We start from the raw sequence: 18990 nt of genomic DNA, 5'->3' as shown, positions 1-18990 counted from the left end.
AGGCAAGGAAGAATGCACACCTGTGGTGAGTGTTACAGAGGGTGTAACGGAAGAGTGTGCGCGAGAAAGGTGTGTGACGGACAGGTGCATGAGGAAAGAGTGCGCTGTCAAGAGTAAGGGTGAGTGCGCTGTCAAGAATGGAGGTGAGAGTAGTGAGAGTGACAAGGAGAGTGAGTTGGTTGTGACAGGTGAGCGAGGATGTACACCTGGGATGGAAGGATGCACACCTGGAATGGTAGAGCGTGAGTGGGAATGCACGCTGGAGTTGGTGGTGAGGCACGTGGTTGGGTGTGCGAATGAGGGCACACCTGTGATTGTCACAGAGGAGGTGACCGAGGAGGGGGCGCGAAGCGGTGTATTGGTGAGGTGTGCTACCAACGAATGTGTGCCAAAGTGTTCGGTGGTCAGGTGTGTGACCAAGGCTGTGAGTGGAATGGGTGTACCTGGGTGTGTAAGGAAAGGTACGAGGAGCATGGGCACGGCTGGATGTGTGAGCAAGGAACGGGCTGCGGGGTGTAAGCGTCCAGGTGAAGCATCGACGTTAGACGGGGTAGAGTTTAGAACGACTTATAGCCGAATCGGGCCCTCGGTGCGTGCTGGGCCTCGCTTTGAACGGCCGCGTCCGTGCTCCACTAGGCGGAGCGGGCGGCCCGATAGAAAGAGTCGTCATGGCGACCACTTTTTGTTGAGGCATTCCGGCAGGTCGAGATCGGGACGTTGGATGGCTCCGTGCCGAGGTGGTGCGTGGGATCTCGGCCCGGGTAAGCCCCCGTCCCTGCACCGAGTGCCAGACGCATCCAGCCGCTGGCACAGAACAACCCGCATTCATGGCTTGGCTTTACGAAGCCTGGCTTTGGACAGGAATTGGCGCACCGAGAGGCATTAGTGAGTAGACTGGGTGATGAGGTTAGTGTTTTGGACCCAAAATTAGAGAAAAACAAAATTTGATGATTGGCAAGGGATTGGCAGTAGTGATTGGCAGATGATGGGCAGTGATTGGCAAATTTTTAATTTGTTGAAATTTGATGTGCAAAATTGGTAGTGAGCGATGGGCCCGGTGGGTAAGGCTGGCATCCCTGCCGCCCTTCCCATGTGGGGGCAAAGGAGCAATAGATTATGGGGTGTATGGCAGTGAAAACTAGCCCGGGTGGGTTAGGTTATATTGATAGGGCCCTAGAAGAGATTGACATTAGGTAACGTTAAGTTTAGTTAGTGACTGATACCTGTAGTGGGGACGCAGGTAGATTAGTGTGGATGATAATGACGTGGGAGCGCAATAGTTTAAAGGGACGACTGGGAAGCGCAAGTTTCAGAAGGGAGTAGTTAGCCGAGATGATGCCGTGTGTGTGAGGATTGAACAGGTGAGAATTGAACAGGTGTGATTGCACAGGTGTGCAACTGGACAGGTGTGGGGAGCAGTGTGTGAGTAATGAGTGTTGTGGATCAGCGCGAATGCGCTTGGGGAGAGAAGGGTGCAGGTGGCACCAGGTGTGAGAGCACAGGTGTGCAAGTACAGGTGTGTGGAGAGAGTTGGAGTAAGTGGTACGGAGTGGTGTGCATGGTGCGAAGGTGTGGATGGGGGAAGAGTGGACCCCTTTCACGAGTACCCGGGGCGGGTAGTGTAAGTGTTAGGTAGAGGGTACAGGTAAATTGTGGTTGGATATTGGCATCTGTGGTGCGGTTGCAGAATGGTGTTGTGAATGGGTGCATTAGTGTTGTGGAAATGGCTGGGCGTGTAGCCTGTTAGTGTGTGTAGTTGGTTGGGCACTCCACCACTGTGAGGATGTCGGCCAGGTGAGGCCGCAGGTGGGCTCTGGGAGCCGGTAGTTGTGAGTGGGTGCCTGAGGATCCCGGGTGTGGATCGGGCAGCCCAGTGCCAGAGAGGGCACCGAGTGGGGAGAGTGCCAGAGGGCCTTCCCCAGGTAGTTAGGTTAGGGTGAGGAGCAGGTAAGCTCGGAGGCAACTGCAGTGGTGGAGGTGTGCAGGTGGGTAGACCCGCTGGGAGAGGTACACGCCGCGGCCCAGAAATTGTGCGAGGGCACCGGGAGATGAATCGGGGGAGTGAGACCCCAAATTGAAAAGCACCACAGTTTGGCCAATGGGAATTGGTTTTTAGAACCCATAGTGTAAGAGGGCCAATGGTTTGGCCGGAGAAAGACCCCGGGTAGTGTAAAGTTGTTAAAGTCATTTAGGAGATAGTTAGGATTGATGAACCTGTCGCACCATACGCAGCCACTTACCTGAGGTGATGATGATGACTCCACACCTGTGTTTTCTTTGTTCTGTTGCAGGAAGTAAGGACTACTGTTGGATTTGTGAGACGCATCACGACGTGGATGAGACATTGGGGTGATTCCATCTCTCCCTCCCTAGGAGGGACTGATGATGAATTGGTAATGGCAAATTATGATGTTGAGTTGGAGATGGCAAATTTTGATGAAAGTTGAAAATGGCAAATTTGATTGGTTAGGAGGGAGAGAAGACGAATTTGGTATATGGGAGGAACGGGGAAGACAGTCGGGATGTTTGTTGATTTGTAAAGTAGATGTTTATGGGTAGTGTTGTGTTTTGTGGATACAGTAAGGGGTAAGGGAGGGGCCATGTAGGTTACCTGGTGGGGGGGGGGGGGCGTACGGTAGGAACGTACCTGTCTCACCTGGTTCCCATGTGCCCCCAGTGTGCATCACCTTGTATTGCATGCACTTTTGCGCCCTTACCACCTTACTCACTTGTCTGCTTCTTTTGTCTCCCACCTCCGAGGATCTGGCTTTGGGGTAGAGAGAGAGGAGAGAGCGGTGCTGGCTACGCAGTTGTGGGCCTGCACTTTCGCTGCTTGCTGCTTGGATCGATACACCATATGGACCGCAATGTTTGTGGCCACCCACAATGGACCGCAGCTCTTTTGCGGCCAAGCACCACCCGTGGATGGACCTATGGGTCAACGTGGCACCTATGCCATACAAGGTGAACCACTAACAGTTGGCCCCTGACGGCCACAATAGAGAAATGGACGCGGTTGGCGCCTTTCTTTATTTTTGAAAGAAGTAAGAAGGCCAAGTGCACCACACGAAGGCAAGACCAGCAGCAGAACATCGGCCGGCTGCGACACCACACAATGATTCATAAACACTTTATTGGTGCACCGGATGGTGCTCACTGTGTGATGGGGTGGTGCTTGATGCTTGGAAGGGGTGCTCTGCACATTATTAAAGGCCGTAGGCCACAGAGCACTCGTGGGTTGGTGTATCGATGCTGGCATGCGTGCTCTCTCTATGCATAACATCTGCATGTGTTCCTCCAAAAACAGGTCCTGGATCGTAGTGTAAATATCAGCGTAGTCTTGTAAATAATGCTCCCTACCGGCTGTATGTTTAGTTTGAGAATTCTTTCCGGATTCGGTTATCCTGTGGGTGTGTTTCTGTGAGGAGAAGGGTGCAACGTCGCAGGGGGACATATTTACTCATTTGTGAATATCTGTAAAACTGTCGCACTCAGGGTAGAGTTAATAGTAGAGGGAACTACATTGCGTGCCACACTAAAGTAGGTAAAAATTTATCGGGTCGGGACGCCCCGAGGGTAGAGAAGGGTGCAATGTTGCGAATATGGAATTTGGCCTCCATATCCGCTTGTAAATATTCCCCTATTTCCCCAATACTCCCCAACTATCCCCAATCCCCTAGTCCCATTGTCTGTAAACAACACTCTGTAGAACCGACCTTCCCCTTTTTCCCCCATTAAATGTCGTGCCCAGGTCCACCGCATCACACGTAGACAACTTTCGGACATCTTGCTAGTTATTCTTAGTCTATGTCAGTTAAGGACTCGTTTCCATTAATTCCGACTCTTCGTTGCACCAGAATGTGATTATATGGCACCAGTAGTGAGTTTAGGACCTTCCCATGCCTCCTCCCGTCTTCTTCCCCAAACAACAACAACAACAACAACAACTACAACTACAACAACAATTACAACAACAACGACGCTGCGCGGGGGAGTGTGCGTCATCACACCGGCTCGGTTAGCCGCCATTGACAATGCGCTCCGGACCATGCGCTCCACGGGGTTACCACGAAGGGGCTCCTTGTCAGTCCCTCGTCAAGGGCGGAGCCGGTAACCCCCCCGCACGCACCCAATGAGAAGCGACGTGCCGACTCCATCTGGGGCGGACCTAACGAGCCGAGGGCGTGTCACTCCCCGCCGGATATACGCAGCGACTGACCGGATGTGACGTCAGATGCGCCCCGAGCTTGAGCCTTGAGAAGACAAGAGAGCCACCTCCGAGCGCTGAGAGACCTCCTGCATCTTTTGGGCCGCGCTATCCTGTCCCTGAGCACAAGGTGCACCTTGTGCTGGCCATCAAATACCCGCTTTCCTTGCCATCAATCCCCGTGTGAGTCAGCCTTTTGTCCCGTTTATCTGTCGTCTGTTGGGGTTAATATAAGATTGTGTCTAAGTGCCTATCTTCCTTTGCTGTCCCTCTTGTAGTTGTAATCTAACCTTCCGAACGAATATAATCTCCTCCGGAGGTCTTGAGAACCGTATCCCTGGTGTCGTGTCATTTTAATCCCAGCCGTGTGTCTTTTCCTTCATTGATCTAGCGTAGCGCGATTAGTCAACGTTCGGGTATAATCGGGTAACTTGTGCAGACGTGGTCATACCAAAACCGCTCGGTAAACTAACATCCACCACCGCGTCTGTAACAATATATATATATATATATATACATATATATACATATATATATACATATATATACATATATATATATATATATATATATATATATATATATATATATATATATATATATATATATATATATATATATATATATATATATATATATATACACACATATATATATATACAGTGAAACCTTGACTTACGAGTTTAATTCGTTCTGTGATCGAGCTCGTAACTCAATTTGCTCGTTTCTCAAATTAAATTTCCCCATTAAAATGAATTGAAATGCTATTAATCCGTTCCAGCCCCCCAAAACCCACACCAATTTTTTTTGAAATATACAGTATATAGAAAAATATCTCGCGCTTTATATTTCACCTGTATGCAGCATACAAGTTGGCAGGATGGCCTGGACTGGAGGTACGCACACTTGACTCTAAACTGTCCAGCCAGGGTTTGAATCCCGACCCAGCTATAACCTGTCATGTCGGTGTTTCACAGGCAGGGTGATTCATCAATGTGTGTACCGCTAAACTGGGCGCCCCATTTGCGTCCCATTTGTTGTTGGATGTTAAGGATCTCACCGTGTCTTCCACAAAGAGAAGGCGAGCTATCGCCGGCACTCTGAACAAGTTGTGGCCTGGCATGCTCTTCTCCTCTGCCGTTATATACGTCCTCCTCGGCATCTTTTTCCAGAAGAGCCCTGTCTCGTCACAGTTGAAGATTTGCTGGGGGATGTATCCTTCGGCTTCTATCAGTTCGGCAAAAGTTATAATAAAATCTTCAGCTGCCTTCACATCCGAGCTTGCTGCCTCACCATGCCTGACGACAGAGTGAATGCCGGTTCTCTTCTTAAAATTATCAAACCATCCCCGACTGGCTTTGAATGACTCTTCCGATGCCTCGTCCGTTGATGTTCCCGCCGTCTGCTGCACCAAATCCCCGTAAATGTCTCGTGCCTTCTCACAGATGATGCTCTCGGTCATGGTATCTCCTGCGAGCTGCTTCTCCGTCAACCACACAAACAACAACTTCTCCATCTCTTCATGGACAGAGGTCCGGAGCTTTGAAATAATCTTAACGCCCTTGGCTGGCGTTATAACCTTTATCGACTCCTTCTGCTTCAAAATCGTACATATCGTAGAAGTACTACGATCGTACTGCCTCGCCAAGTCGACAACACGCACACCTCGCTCATGTTTTTCGACGATTACGTGTTTTATATCCAAGCTCGCTCGCTCGTAACTCAGATCTCGGCTCACATCACAAAGCAAAAAATCGACCGAGCGACGGCTCGTATCTCGGAAAACTCGTAAGTTGGTGCACTCGTAAGTCAAGGTTTCACTGTATATGTATGTATATATATATATATATATATATATATATATATATATACATATATATATATACATATATATATATATATATATACATATATATACATATATATATATATATATATATATATATACATATATATATATACATATATATATATACATATATATATATATATATATATATATATATATATATATATATATATACACATATATATATATATATATATATATATATATATATATATATATATATACATATATATATATATATATATATATATATATATATATATATATATATATATATATATACATATATATATATACATACATATATATATATACATACATATATATATATATATATATATATATATATATATATATATATATATATATATATATATATATATATATATATATATACAGACTTGGCATTTAATATGGAATATTTTTTTGGTGGGGGTGAACTTACTTTTCAAGATGACTTAAAACCAACAGTTCATTGGAATTATGTTGAAATTATTCTAGATTTTGTTAATGTGACCTTTAAAAGAAACAAAAACCACATTTGACATTTCGAAGCAAATAAATTGATCCTTGAAAGTGATGTAAATTGATATCGAACTCAATTCACGGACAGTACTGTGTTAAACTTCTGTACGTTTTCCAGAAGTATCTCTTTATTTTGCACATTAGCCAAAATTTTTTTTTAACAAAAACAAAAGTTAAATTACGACTGGGATTACGGACAGTAAAATTACAGTTCAGTACTTCGTGTAACCCCCACGAGCATTCAGTAGAGCACGTACATGTTGAGGCATGCTGTTCACGAGATTTGCCAAGGTTTGGACAGGAATTGCTTGCCATGCAGTTAAAATAGCCTGCTGCAATTCACGCACAGAGGCAGGCTGCTGGTCCAAGTTGTCGATTTGACGCGTTAATTCTGCCCACAAGTTCTCTATCAGATTCATATCCGGGGACATGGCAGGCCACTCCATATGCTCTACACCATGGTCAGCAAAAAAGCGTTGGATCATGCGAGCACGATGAGGCCGTGCATTGTCATCTTAGAAGACAAAGTTTCCTCGAAAGGCTGCACGAGCAAATGGAAGCAATGTTTCTTCCAGAATGGCCCTGTGCTTGAACTGGTTCAGGTTTCCATTTAGAACAACCAGGTCAGTTTTGCCCACTGCATGAAAATCAGCCCAAACGGTCACCCCACCACCTCCAGCTTGGACTCTTGGCAATATACAATCTTCGTTGTAGGCTTCATGCACTTGTCTGTGCACTCGGACACGGCCATATTGACGATAGACCAGAAATCTAGACTCGTCACTGAAGATCATGTGATTCCAGTGTCCTGGCTGCCATTGACGGTGCTCTCTGGCCAACTGCAATCGGCGCTGGTGGTGTTGTCTGGTCAGACGTGGCTTTCTCAGGGGACGCCTGGCACGATAGCCTGCTTGAACCAGTCGTTGGTTGACTAGCCTTCTGGATACAGGCACATTTGTCAGTTGCTGCCACTCAGCCCTAAGCCGATTAGCTGACTTGGTACGGCCATTGCGGACTAACCGGTGCAGCTGGTGACCATCCCTCCTTGTGGTTCTGCGGGGACGTCCTGACCTCGGTATTGGAGGAGGGACACCCCACTGAGCATTTCGTTTGAGGATCTTTGACACCTGACCTTGAGTGATGCCATACTGCCGAGCAATAGCATGCTGTTTCATGCCGGAATTTCGTAAAGCCACCACTAAATGACAAACAGCATTGTCGAGTTGACGGACCATCTCATGGGGAAGCGGCAATAACTTTTGGAGATGTCTGTCTGTAAATGTCTGAAGTTTAAATAAGACAGGTTCCTCCAAGATCCTCTCTAACGATGTTCTAATCATTAACATTTGCACCTGAGCTAGTGCACGTGATTCTAATTTTAGGTATTTGAAGTAGTGATAAATGTAGGGGTGTACTTACTTTTTCCACATGCGAAATTTGCATTTATGTTTATTTAAATTATACAATGGACTACAAAATGTAAATGTTTCATGATATTTGTTATATTATATCACCTTTATCTATCAATATTGCTTAAATGAAGATCAAATAGCTGTATGTTGAAATATGTTGAAAAAGTCAAAACTTTACATGGGGTGTACTTAATTTTTCACGTTTCACTTACTTGCATCTCTTCCATCATGCGCGTGCAAAAAAATTAACTGCTGTAATCGGGAGGTCGCCTCGGGAGCAAGGCTGGTTCGACCATCCATCCTGGCGGATATTAATCGGCAGGGACACGACAGTATGTATAGTACAATTAGAATACGAGTATGTCTCGAAAATACATACGATAAAACACACAAAACAAGTCCGGGTGAGGGTATGCAATCTTTGATTGTTCATTCTAGTTTATTCATTGTCATGGTGAAAGGCATCATATGATCATTAATGGGCACCAACGACTAGTGCTGGCAGACGGTCGGTCCGAGTGATGGAAACTGCGATGAAAAAAGATAAAACAACAAAAAAACTGAAAAAAGTAGTAAATTACAGAAATAAGTCAAAATTATGTCTCTTTACAAATAAGCTACCGGTATTCACTGAACTACAGAGATTGATTTTGTGTGTATGATTCTCCACAGACAATTCCCACAGTGTAGTTGTGAAAAAACAGCAATTTGATCCAAAAGGAATACTGTACAGTCCATGCCCGGAACACAAGCACATTCAATGAATACTCCACTCACGTCAATAGCAGCTACTCCAGGCGAGTTTTTCTGGGAATATTCGATCGCAATTGCTGGTACTAAATGTATACGATAAGAGAGATGTTTGTCTGTATGTGCATCTGTGTCGCCATTTTTACGAGATGACTGAACAGATCTTCGTCAAACTTTCAGAGGTATATTCGTGAGTGCCGGGGGTGTTTTGGGTCAAACAATTTTGGAAATTTTGAAAAAAAGTTGGATTTTTTTTTTTAATCGTGCTATTGTGCTTCAGCTTTTGGAGCTATGTGAAAGGTAATAAATAATTATTTTTTTCTGCCATCACAAACAATAAACAAATTTTACTTCTTCAAAATGCCAACAGGATTAGAACAGCACCAGGCAATGCCGAGGTTGGGTTGATGTGAGTTTCAACTGTGTGTTTGAGCTAAATATCAGCCTGATATTTTTGAAACTCCAGAATACAAAAATAGCTTTGCGTCAATGCAACACAACAGTATCGAAAAACATGACGTGCACCTGATGACTGATTGTGAAGCATTTTTTATGGAAAACAAAAGTTGTACACAGCATTCACATGAGTAGTGTAATAATGTTGCTTCTGGGACACCTCCGTTTAACATGGGAAATCCCTATCTAATGTCATTTACCCCCTTGTCTTTTTCAAAAATCATAAACACCTCTATTTCTCCCACCCTCATCTTTATGAACCTTTTGTCTGTAGTACCTATCCTTAATGTTGTTCATTAGACCACTCAAACACTACAAATATTTGTTTTCTCTTATAGACCTATCATCCTTCTTCTACATATCATCTGGCAGATTAATCTTTGACCCACTCAAACATTGACCCATTCACTTCCATATTAATTCTTTCCCTCCCTCATTGCCCCTAAACACCTATATTTCTCTCACCCTGTTCTTTACGAACCTTCTAACCTTTTGACATGTTATCCTTATTCATTAGACCACTTAAACACCTGTGATCCTTCTGACCTCATGGACCTTTTAACCTTTTACTCTTAATATCATCTGGTGAATATAACCCACTCAAACAACGACCCTACAAATATTTGTTTATGCGTGGGAAATAATATAATTCTCCTACAACTCTCTTCACCATCTAATATATTAACAAAAAATATGTTTGAGTTTGGTTCTTTATTAAGATATTTTAACTGAGCTAAGATAAAATGGTAAACCTCCCTCAATGTTCTTGCTTGAGCGCCTCCAGTGCCACATACCATTTTTAAATTAAAGTATATATTTTCCTGACAACCATCAAAGTTTTCCGTCCACTCAAAAATATTTCCATCTTTTTTACCCAATTCACCGGTATTTAAATTAATTCTCTTATTTGTTTTGTGAACTTTTTTACCAGTTGCCTTTTCAATTATACCTATTTGATATTTTTCACATTCATTATGTTTTCCATTTATATACCAAGGTTGATTACACCTCCACTCTTTAGTCTGGTTGATACTTGGTTCTATCATTTATATAATAGTAAAAAAGGCGGCGGTAGCCCGTTAAAATCCCCAACCCCCCCCCTTTTTAACTTATCACTTATATATATCTTATCACTTATATATATCTTATCACTTATGTATATCTTATCACTTATATATATCTTATCACTTATATATATATCTTATCACTTATATACTTATATAACCATAAGGGAGACTATCAATTCCATTTTCTAAAATAAACCTCTTATCATCAAAAGCCCCCAATGCTTTCTTATTTATCTCTTCTGAATATAATTGATGTTTATAACTTCTTATTCCATTAATCTTTCTAAACTCTTCTTTCTTTGTTGTTAAACAGTTATAATAATCCTTAAAGTTTATTGTTTCTTTAATAACATTTTTCTTTACACCTTTTAACTTCTTATCAGTCTTTTCAACGTTATTCACAATGTATTTATAAGCATAAGCCTTTGACCTCAATCCCACAAATTCACTCATAACATTTCCTCCTAATTCATCCTTGAACTTTCCAATCACCTTTTTATTTTTAGAAGAGAACAACTCACTCTCTGGACTGTAATTACTCGTGTCATAGATATTAATGTCTCTTTTCATGTCTGAATAAACATCGTTGGTATTAATTTTCAAAATAAAACTATCTGTATCCATATAAAGTAGATTAACATCATTTTGATATTTCTTCCTCAAGTTATTATAAAAGTAATCATACATTAATGACTTTGATAAATCAAGAATTGTTGTTCCAATATAAATAGGTTTGTTCATTTCAATACTCTCTTTAATCAAATGGATCGCACAAAAGTTCTCAGTAAAGACCTCAGCTCGAGTAAAACTCGGTCTATTAATTAATTTTGATGCTTGTTCCCAAGATGTTGATAGTCTGATATTTTGTCTTTTCCTCACATTCTCCATAGTCTTACCAAAGACCGCATTATTCATCAATTTATAAAAGTCTTTCTCAAAATCTGTTTTTGACTCTGTTCTTCTTTGTGTATTAAAATCGATGTACCCCTTTAACCAATGACTTTGATTGAACTTTAGAACCCTATGGATCTTCTCTACTCTTAGACCTTTTGATAAATATTGTCGCAAATTTCTTTGGTGTAGAACATAATTTTTCTTGTTATATAATGTAGTAAGTAATTTTTCTGTTGATTCACCTATATCAAACGATCGTTGATAATCACTCAACCATTCTTTCTTTGGACTTTCTTTCTCACAAGCAAATGGGAGATCTTTGTGTAGGTTATGGAGTTCCTCTGGATATTTTAAATCAATTTCAAAATAATAACCAACTTTTTCTTCATCCAATTCTTTTTGTGTAGAGATACATACATCTTGTAAAACGTTTTTGTAGTCTTTTTCCTTTACCCATCTAAGTTTTCCATAAGGAAGAGCCTGAGACATTGCCCAGCCATACAGGTTGTTCGCGTCATAGTACATCAAGTAAGAACTCTCTTTCGTTGGATCATAATTTGGAAGATATTTGTTATTTGCTTTTGCGTATCTACTCGAGCAGACTTGTGAAATTCCACCTCTTTTTGCCTTTTCAATCATCAAAAGCATATCAACATCGGTTATCAAATCCAAATCTTGTTTTGTCATTTTCAACATCGCACTCCAGGCCAATCCAGGTGCTGTGTAGTAGTGAGCAGGATCCAATCCATATCCAGTGCGACAAACAGATCTAAAGGCTTCAAATACATCGGCCAATAAAAGCACATCAGTTTTGAGATACAAATCGTGATACTCGCCAAGATTCTTGATGTTATATTTTTCCCAAACATTTTGTGCGTGTACATAATCTTTATCAGATATATGACTATTATTTAATTTGTTATAGAAATTTTCTTTTGAAGGAAGTTGTGTTTCATTGAATCTCTCAAATGAGTCCATATAGTCATAGGGGTAAATTCCCTTTTGTGTTAGAAAATCTTTATCTAAAAAATACTCTGAAAGACATGGAAACTCTTTTAGATTTTGAACCAAGTTAACCAATGGACTTGCCATGAATTTAAATGTATCAAGAAATCTGATATGAGTAATAGGAGATGTGTGAATTGTTTTTGTGAATGAAATGTATTTCTGATCCGTGTTTGGAATTGCTGAGATACTTCCAGAAGTCTTTGAGAGTTCCTTGATAAATAGATGTGTATCATAATGAGCGTTGTTATGAAGAAAGACAGGAATGAAAGAGGGGAGTTGATAATTAATATAAGAACTTTGATGAGCCGGACCTCTATATTTACCAGTGAGATGACAATGGTCTCTAACCTTTAGACCTTTACCAATTTTCTCCTCACAAATATGACAGACATTGTTTTTTATAAATTCCCTTTTTTCTTTACTTGTTAAGGACATTGGTTTATTGGTTTCTCTCATTATCTTGGTTAATCGAACACAGTCTTTTTCTAGTCGTTTCACAAACTCCTCTGGGGTATTTGAGCCTCTATACATCTCTAACTTGTTATATTTATCACCAACGGATGATTTGATATAATAACAAAAACCACAAGGAGTATGTTTTTGATATTTATTTGTGTATGATTCTTTTGGATCTTGAGAAGCAGTATCAATTTTTTCTAAAATACTTTCAAAATCAGCATATATAACAAATGGATGTTTGATCTTTTTATTTTCATCTTTGAATGTGATCTTTGAGCCTTCTTTAGGCATATTGATTACCGTTGATTTATGTTCGCCACAATAATTTGAATGTTTATCTAATCTTTCTTGTGAATTGAAGAAGTTAAGACAACGCAAACAAATATATATTTTATTTGTTCTCTTACAGACTTGTGGTTTTATTAATTTAGCAATATCTTTGATGTATGTATAATGTGAATTTTCGTCTGAATTAAAATATAGAAGATTAATATGAGTTTGTTTACAATTGTCAGAAAGCTTTAAAACCTGAATGTTGTTTGTTTCTGTTAGACCATAAACATTAACTGATAAATTATTCATCTTTTCAAATTTAGGAATATCATTTAAAGTCATCGGAAACTTTAGATCTTTCGTATTTAATGTATTCTCATATTTTTTATAATGAGATACTCTTTCATCATGAAAATGTGGAGGATGTAAGTGTGCTAAAATAGACCAGAGAAAACATTTATTGTCTTTATTTTTGATATTGATAACTGCTTTTCTATTTTTGATAACACTGGGTAAATCAATGTAAGAAGAAGCTTTTAGAGGATCTGATTTAAGAATATGAATGTCTATGTAAATAATTTTTCCTATATTGAATCCACTTCCTACGATTGAATTATCCACATCTTGCTCTTGGTTAATAAGTTCATCATAGACTCCTGATGTTTTAAAATCTTGATATGAAGATATAAAGTGTGGCTCAGTTCTCATGTATGGTGCATCTATAACTCCTTCATCCTTTGTCATTTCTAATTTTACTCCCATATAAAATTTAAGTGGTTTCATTTCCTTTAGTGTTTTTTCAATCAACGTTTGAACAGCAGGTTTAACTATTTCTACAGCATCAACTATAGACTCTGGTTCAGGAGGTTTGAAGTTAAAGACTCTTATTTTAATATGTCCTTTGAATGCTCCATCAGAGTTTTTAGTTGTGATAAAATTTGATAAATGTAGATTTGTTTTAAGATGTATTTTGAAGCCTTTCTTGAGGATATTTTTATTACATGTAGAACAGTGTTTTGTTTCAGGTGGAAGAGGGGAAAGTTTGTTTAAAATGTTGTATGTATGTTTTGCGGTGAGAATATGTTGTTTATAATATTTTACTTCCTTCTCGCAAGTATCACAATAAACCATATTTATAGCGTGAGAAAACGTGGTGTTTTATATATATCACTGTGCTTAAAATAAAACACTTTTGAGCTTTACAGCTCCGTTTTATATATATCACTGTGCTTAAACTAAAACACTTTTTCACTCAGAATCATCTAAGTCATAACTATCACATGAATACTCAGAATCATACTCAGAGTCATCAATAAAGCTACTCTCATAACTATCATTTGAGCACAAACTATTAGTATCATAACTATCATCTGTGTTCAATGAAATACTATCATCACCATCATCCAAGTTCAATGAAATACTATCATCACTATCGTCCGAGTTCAATGAAATAGTAAAATCTTCACTGCTGTATTGACTCATATTTAATTAGCAAGAAAAATATTCCCATCAATATCTATATACTTTCTTTCATTAACAGATTCAATCTCTACAATTTTTATATCAAAAGTTATCTTTAAATAATCTCTAACTATCATAGAACGAAATGACATTTCACCAGAAATATTAACATCATTCATTTTACTTAGATCTACACCCTTTGGATTATTAAAGAAAATACAAATGTCTCCTCTAGAATTATTAATGGTCTTATCATTCTTTTTCAAAGTATCGTGGTCAATCACTTTTTCAAGCTTTGAATAAATTGCCAGGAGTAGAGGAGAAACTTTTGTTAGATTTACTTTAATGGATGTCTTTCCAGGTATAGTTAGAGCTCTTCCTTTAAATGAAATAGAGGGGCTCATGTTATTTTCCATAACTGGTTTTACCCAAAAATTTCCATATTTATCTTTGTTCAATTTAACATCTTTGACATATTTTTCTATATCTTCCACCGAAGTAGAGATTGATTGAAATTTGTCTTTTGTGCTTTGAAACATTGTATTTATTAATGAATAAACTTGCGTTTAGTTTAAGTAAAAATTTACCACATAAATATGATAAGTTCTGAAGGATATTTAGAATTTCCAGACTCTCCATATGATAAATTAGAGAATTGTCCGGCTTGTGATAGAGTGGGGCTTAATGATGAGGATTCATATAAACAATGTTTATTCTGTGATTATATTCTAAATAATGATAATAAGAAATATAAAAAAACATATAACTCTTTTAAATTAGAACCAAAAATGAATTACTTTACAAGATTAATAAGAGAGATGAATGTTAAGCATTATGGTGATAATACACCATTTCTTACAAGGAAAGAGACTCTTTGTATTGAGGAAATGTATAAGGGTTTAATGATATTTATTATTCAAAATAATTTTAATGGAAATGTTAATACAAGACACTACATAAATAAAATAATGAATTATTTTGAAATTAAACCAGAACTCAGGATAAAATATAGAGTTTCTAAAATAGCTCAAAAAAAGTTGGATGACTTGTTTTCCAAATATATAAATGAATGATTTTTTACCCGTTTGGGAAAATAAGATAAAATTTAATAACCATAAAAACATTCCAAATTCATTGAGATGTCTAATAGTTGGTTCAAGCGGATGTGGGAAAACCTGTTTACTTTTAAAGATGCTCCTTGGTTCTAATTTTTTAGATTATGATAATTTAATAATTTTTACAAAGTCAAGTTTTCAACCCGAGTATCAACTACTCTCACAGGGTTTTAATGCGGGTCTTAAAAAGGAAGACATTATCGGTTTATTTAAACTTCAAAACAAACTAAATGATTATAATATTGATGATATAATACAATTATTTTGTGATACACAGAAATCAAAATCGAAACCCATAACTTGTATTCTCAGTGATAATACGGATGATATACCTTCACCTCAAGATTTAGATAAATCAAAAAAGAACCTTGTCATCTTTGATGATTGTGTTAATGAGAGAAACCAAACAGTAATGGATAGCTACTATACAAGAGGGAGACATTCTTCTTGTAATTGTATATATCTTAGTCAATCATATTTTCAACTCCCTCGACGCTCAATAAGAAACAATGCCAATACTTTTATTTTATTTAAGTTAAATTCAATAGATGTAAATAATTTTTGGAGAGATAATTGCTCTACGTTATGTAGTAAAAAAGAATTTGAAAATTATATGAAACACACGATTGGAAAATATAAATATATTGTTGTGAAACAAGATGAGATACTAAATGATATTTTTCAATACTAAATGAATACCGAAGAAAGAGAAAGAAAGTTTAAGGAACATCAACAATTAGTTTCAAAAGTTGTTAAACAACAGGAAGAGATAAAGAAGAAACGGAAACAGAAACTAACTGGTGAAGAAGCCTTTGAAAGAAAACAAGAGAAATTCTTTAAACCACTTTTGAAAACTCAACACCCTACAGTACCCACGGTAGAATTTACTCCGAAAAAACTTCAAATGCTCAAAGATTTTAGTCAGATAACAAAACAAGAACTTGGTGAATTAGAATATGATGACGAGGGATTATTTCGGAAACTTGAGGAGGTAAATCAACCCCCTAATTATGTTGTGGAAGCTCTTCAAAACAATGAATATTCGGCGGGTTCAAAAACCAGAGCAGGTCTCATTCCAACAGAAGAACCAGCAGTGTTTCATCTTGTGGAAGAAAAGGTATTGATATTTAATGATGAATTGATGTTCTTGAGTTCTACTCAACCAAATGTTAAATTAACTCCAAGATTAATGTTTCTTCTAACAAACCCCGGATTCAGCGGTTCAAAATATTTTGAGGAACCACTTGATATGGAAAGAGAGGAAGATAGGGTATATATTGAGTTTCTAAATGCACTTGATTATGGAGTTTCTGTTGCTGGTAAAAGTAAGAAGAATGAGAAGGAGAAACATATTATTGATGCTTTAAGTAAGCTTGGTTCGGGTGTTAGTTTTCTTCCAAATGACCCATCACAATTAGTTAATAGGCTATTATTGTTGTTAGGTAGTAAGAAGGCTGGAAACAACAATTGTTTTAATGAATCCTCAGCCATTTTAGATCAGTTGATGAACATGAAAATAATTAATAAATGTCAATACAAAGATATTTTATTAGATATTAAATAAGATGAGAAGCACAATTCTTAGTTTTAATTTCACAACGAGCGATTACACAGCTTCATTCCCTTACCCACTACAACTTGACCCCCTTACCTCATATGAGGCATCTTTGTTGTCAATGGAAACTTACAATACCCTTTTTAATATCACAGAGAAAAACAACAAGTTTAGTTATAATCCAGGCACTGCCTACAAAACTATAACTGTTTCACCTGGAGCTTACGAGATTTCTCAAATATCTTCAGAAGTCTCTCGCCTTATGAAAGAAAAAGGTGATGAACCAAAAAATATTGTAATAGATATTCAAACACACACTTCAAAATCAACTATTAAACTGAAAAATAATTATAAAGTTGATTTCACGATTGAAAATTCGTTCAGAGAGCTATTGGGTTTCTCTTCAAAAAAGATTGAAAATAACGGGACGTTTTACAGTGATAATGTTATCCAAATATCCTCCGGTATAAATTCAGTATTAATTCATTGTGATTTGATTGATGGTGCTTATAACGATGGAATAAGAACAAATACAATATTTTCATTCAGTGCATACTCAACCCCGATTGGTTATAAATTTAATATGGAACCAAAAAATCTTGTCTATTTACCTGTGTCAGGAAAAACCATATACAGAGTAAATTTTAGGATAACCGACCAAGATAATCGTATGATATCCTTTAATGATGAAATTATATCCATCAGAATTCACCTACGTGAAGTTTTTCAATAAATAAATAATGGTTATTGTGAGAAAACACGAGTTGGGAAAATATAAAATAATTACAGGGGAGGGCATGTTCCTTTCACCAGACTATACAAGGTATGTGGGTAGAGGATACTATAAACCTAAGAGACAACGAGGTGTAGGTCATCAATTTCGAAATAAAGGAGATGGGATAATTGATACTCTAATGGGTATTGGTTCAACCATCCTTAAACATAAAGACCTAATTGGTTCAACTGCTTCTGCCGTGGGCTCCGTTGCGGGTGCTATAAAGAGTATAAAAGATGCTCAAAAGGAGTCTCATAAATTACAAGCAATCAAAGAAATAAAAAAAGGTAAAACTCAACTATCTTCACAAGAACGACAAAAAATCATTAAAATACTTGGGTCAGGGTTTCAACAATTTTAATGCTATATAAATACAAGTATGGAAGCGATTGATAGTATCTATGATTTGGATGATACGATTATCATTTCAAACTCCACTAAAAAGGAAGACTATTTTAAGGTAAATGCTATAACAGGAACAGACTGGAATTCAAACGGAACAAAAAGTTTTGAAATAAATAATCAACAAACTTACTTGAATATAGCTGATAGTTTCTTGCTGTGTAAATTTAAATTCACTAAGGCTGCGAATAATACTAATGCTACACTCGTAAATGATTTCTTCTGGAAAATGTTTGACAGTGTCCGCCTGTATATTGGAACACAAGAGGTTGAAGCGGTTGATTATGTCTCTGCTACATCTGAAATGATGAAATTTACACTATATTCGTTTAGTGATAGAATGGGTAAGGGAGCTGTTGAGGGTTTTATTCCTGATATGTCAACGGGTACAAACGCAGACCCTGGTTATAGTCAAAGGAAGTCAATGTATAATGATGACGCAAAAGCTGAGAATAGTTTTACCGTAGCAGTACCTCTGAAAGGTATATTTGGATTTTGTGATTATGATAAAGTTTTGTATGGGCTTAAAATTAGATTTCAACTACAAAGGAATGATAATGTAAATAGATTGCTTTTTGGGGATGAAAATGCTTTTGGAGAAAATAATAAATTTGTTATTAATGATTTGTGTTGGTATATCAGTGAATATACTCCTAATCTTAAAACGGAAGAGATGTTAAATAGAAGACTTAACTCAAAGAAACCGCTAAATGTATCATACCTTAAAAGAAGATGTCAACACGTTAAACTGGAACACACTACCTACACTTGGAATTTAGGTG

At 38.0% G+C, this 18990-nt stretch overlaps 1 protein-coding gene across 1 annotated transcript in view; it reads right to left on the bottom strand.

The window, feature by feature from the left end:
* The window catches only part of LOC144893648 (uncharacterized), a 93559-nt gene that overhangs the window by 24162 nt on the left and 50407 nt on the right, over positions 1 to 18990 (bottom strand). Inside the window, exon 3 of the mRNA XM_078784584.1 lies at positions 8206 to 8294. Coding sequence (XP_078640710.1) covers positions 8206 to 8294 — 89 coding nt within the window. The remainder of the gene's footprint in view (positions 1 to 8205; positions 8295 to 18990) is intronic.

Source organism: Myxine glutinosa, chromosome 9 (genome assembly GCF_964187855.1).
Source record: "Myxine glutinosa chromosome 9, kmMyxGlut1.1, whole genome shotgun sequence".
NCBI lineage: Eukaryota > Metazoa > Chordata > Myxini > Myxiniformes > Myxinidae > Myxine > Myxine glutinosa.
Note: the sequence above shows the minus strand (reverse complement) of the source record. Positions and strands in the feature narration are given on the sequence as shown.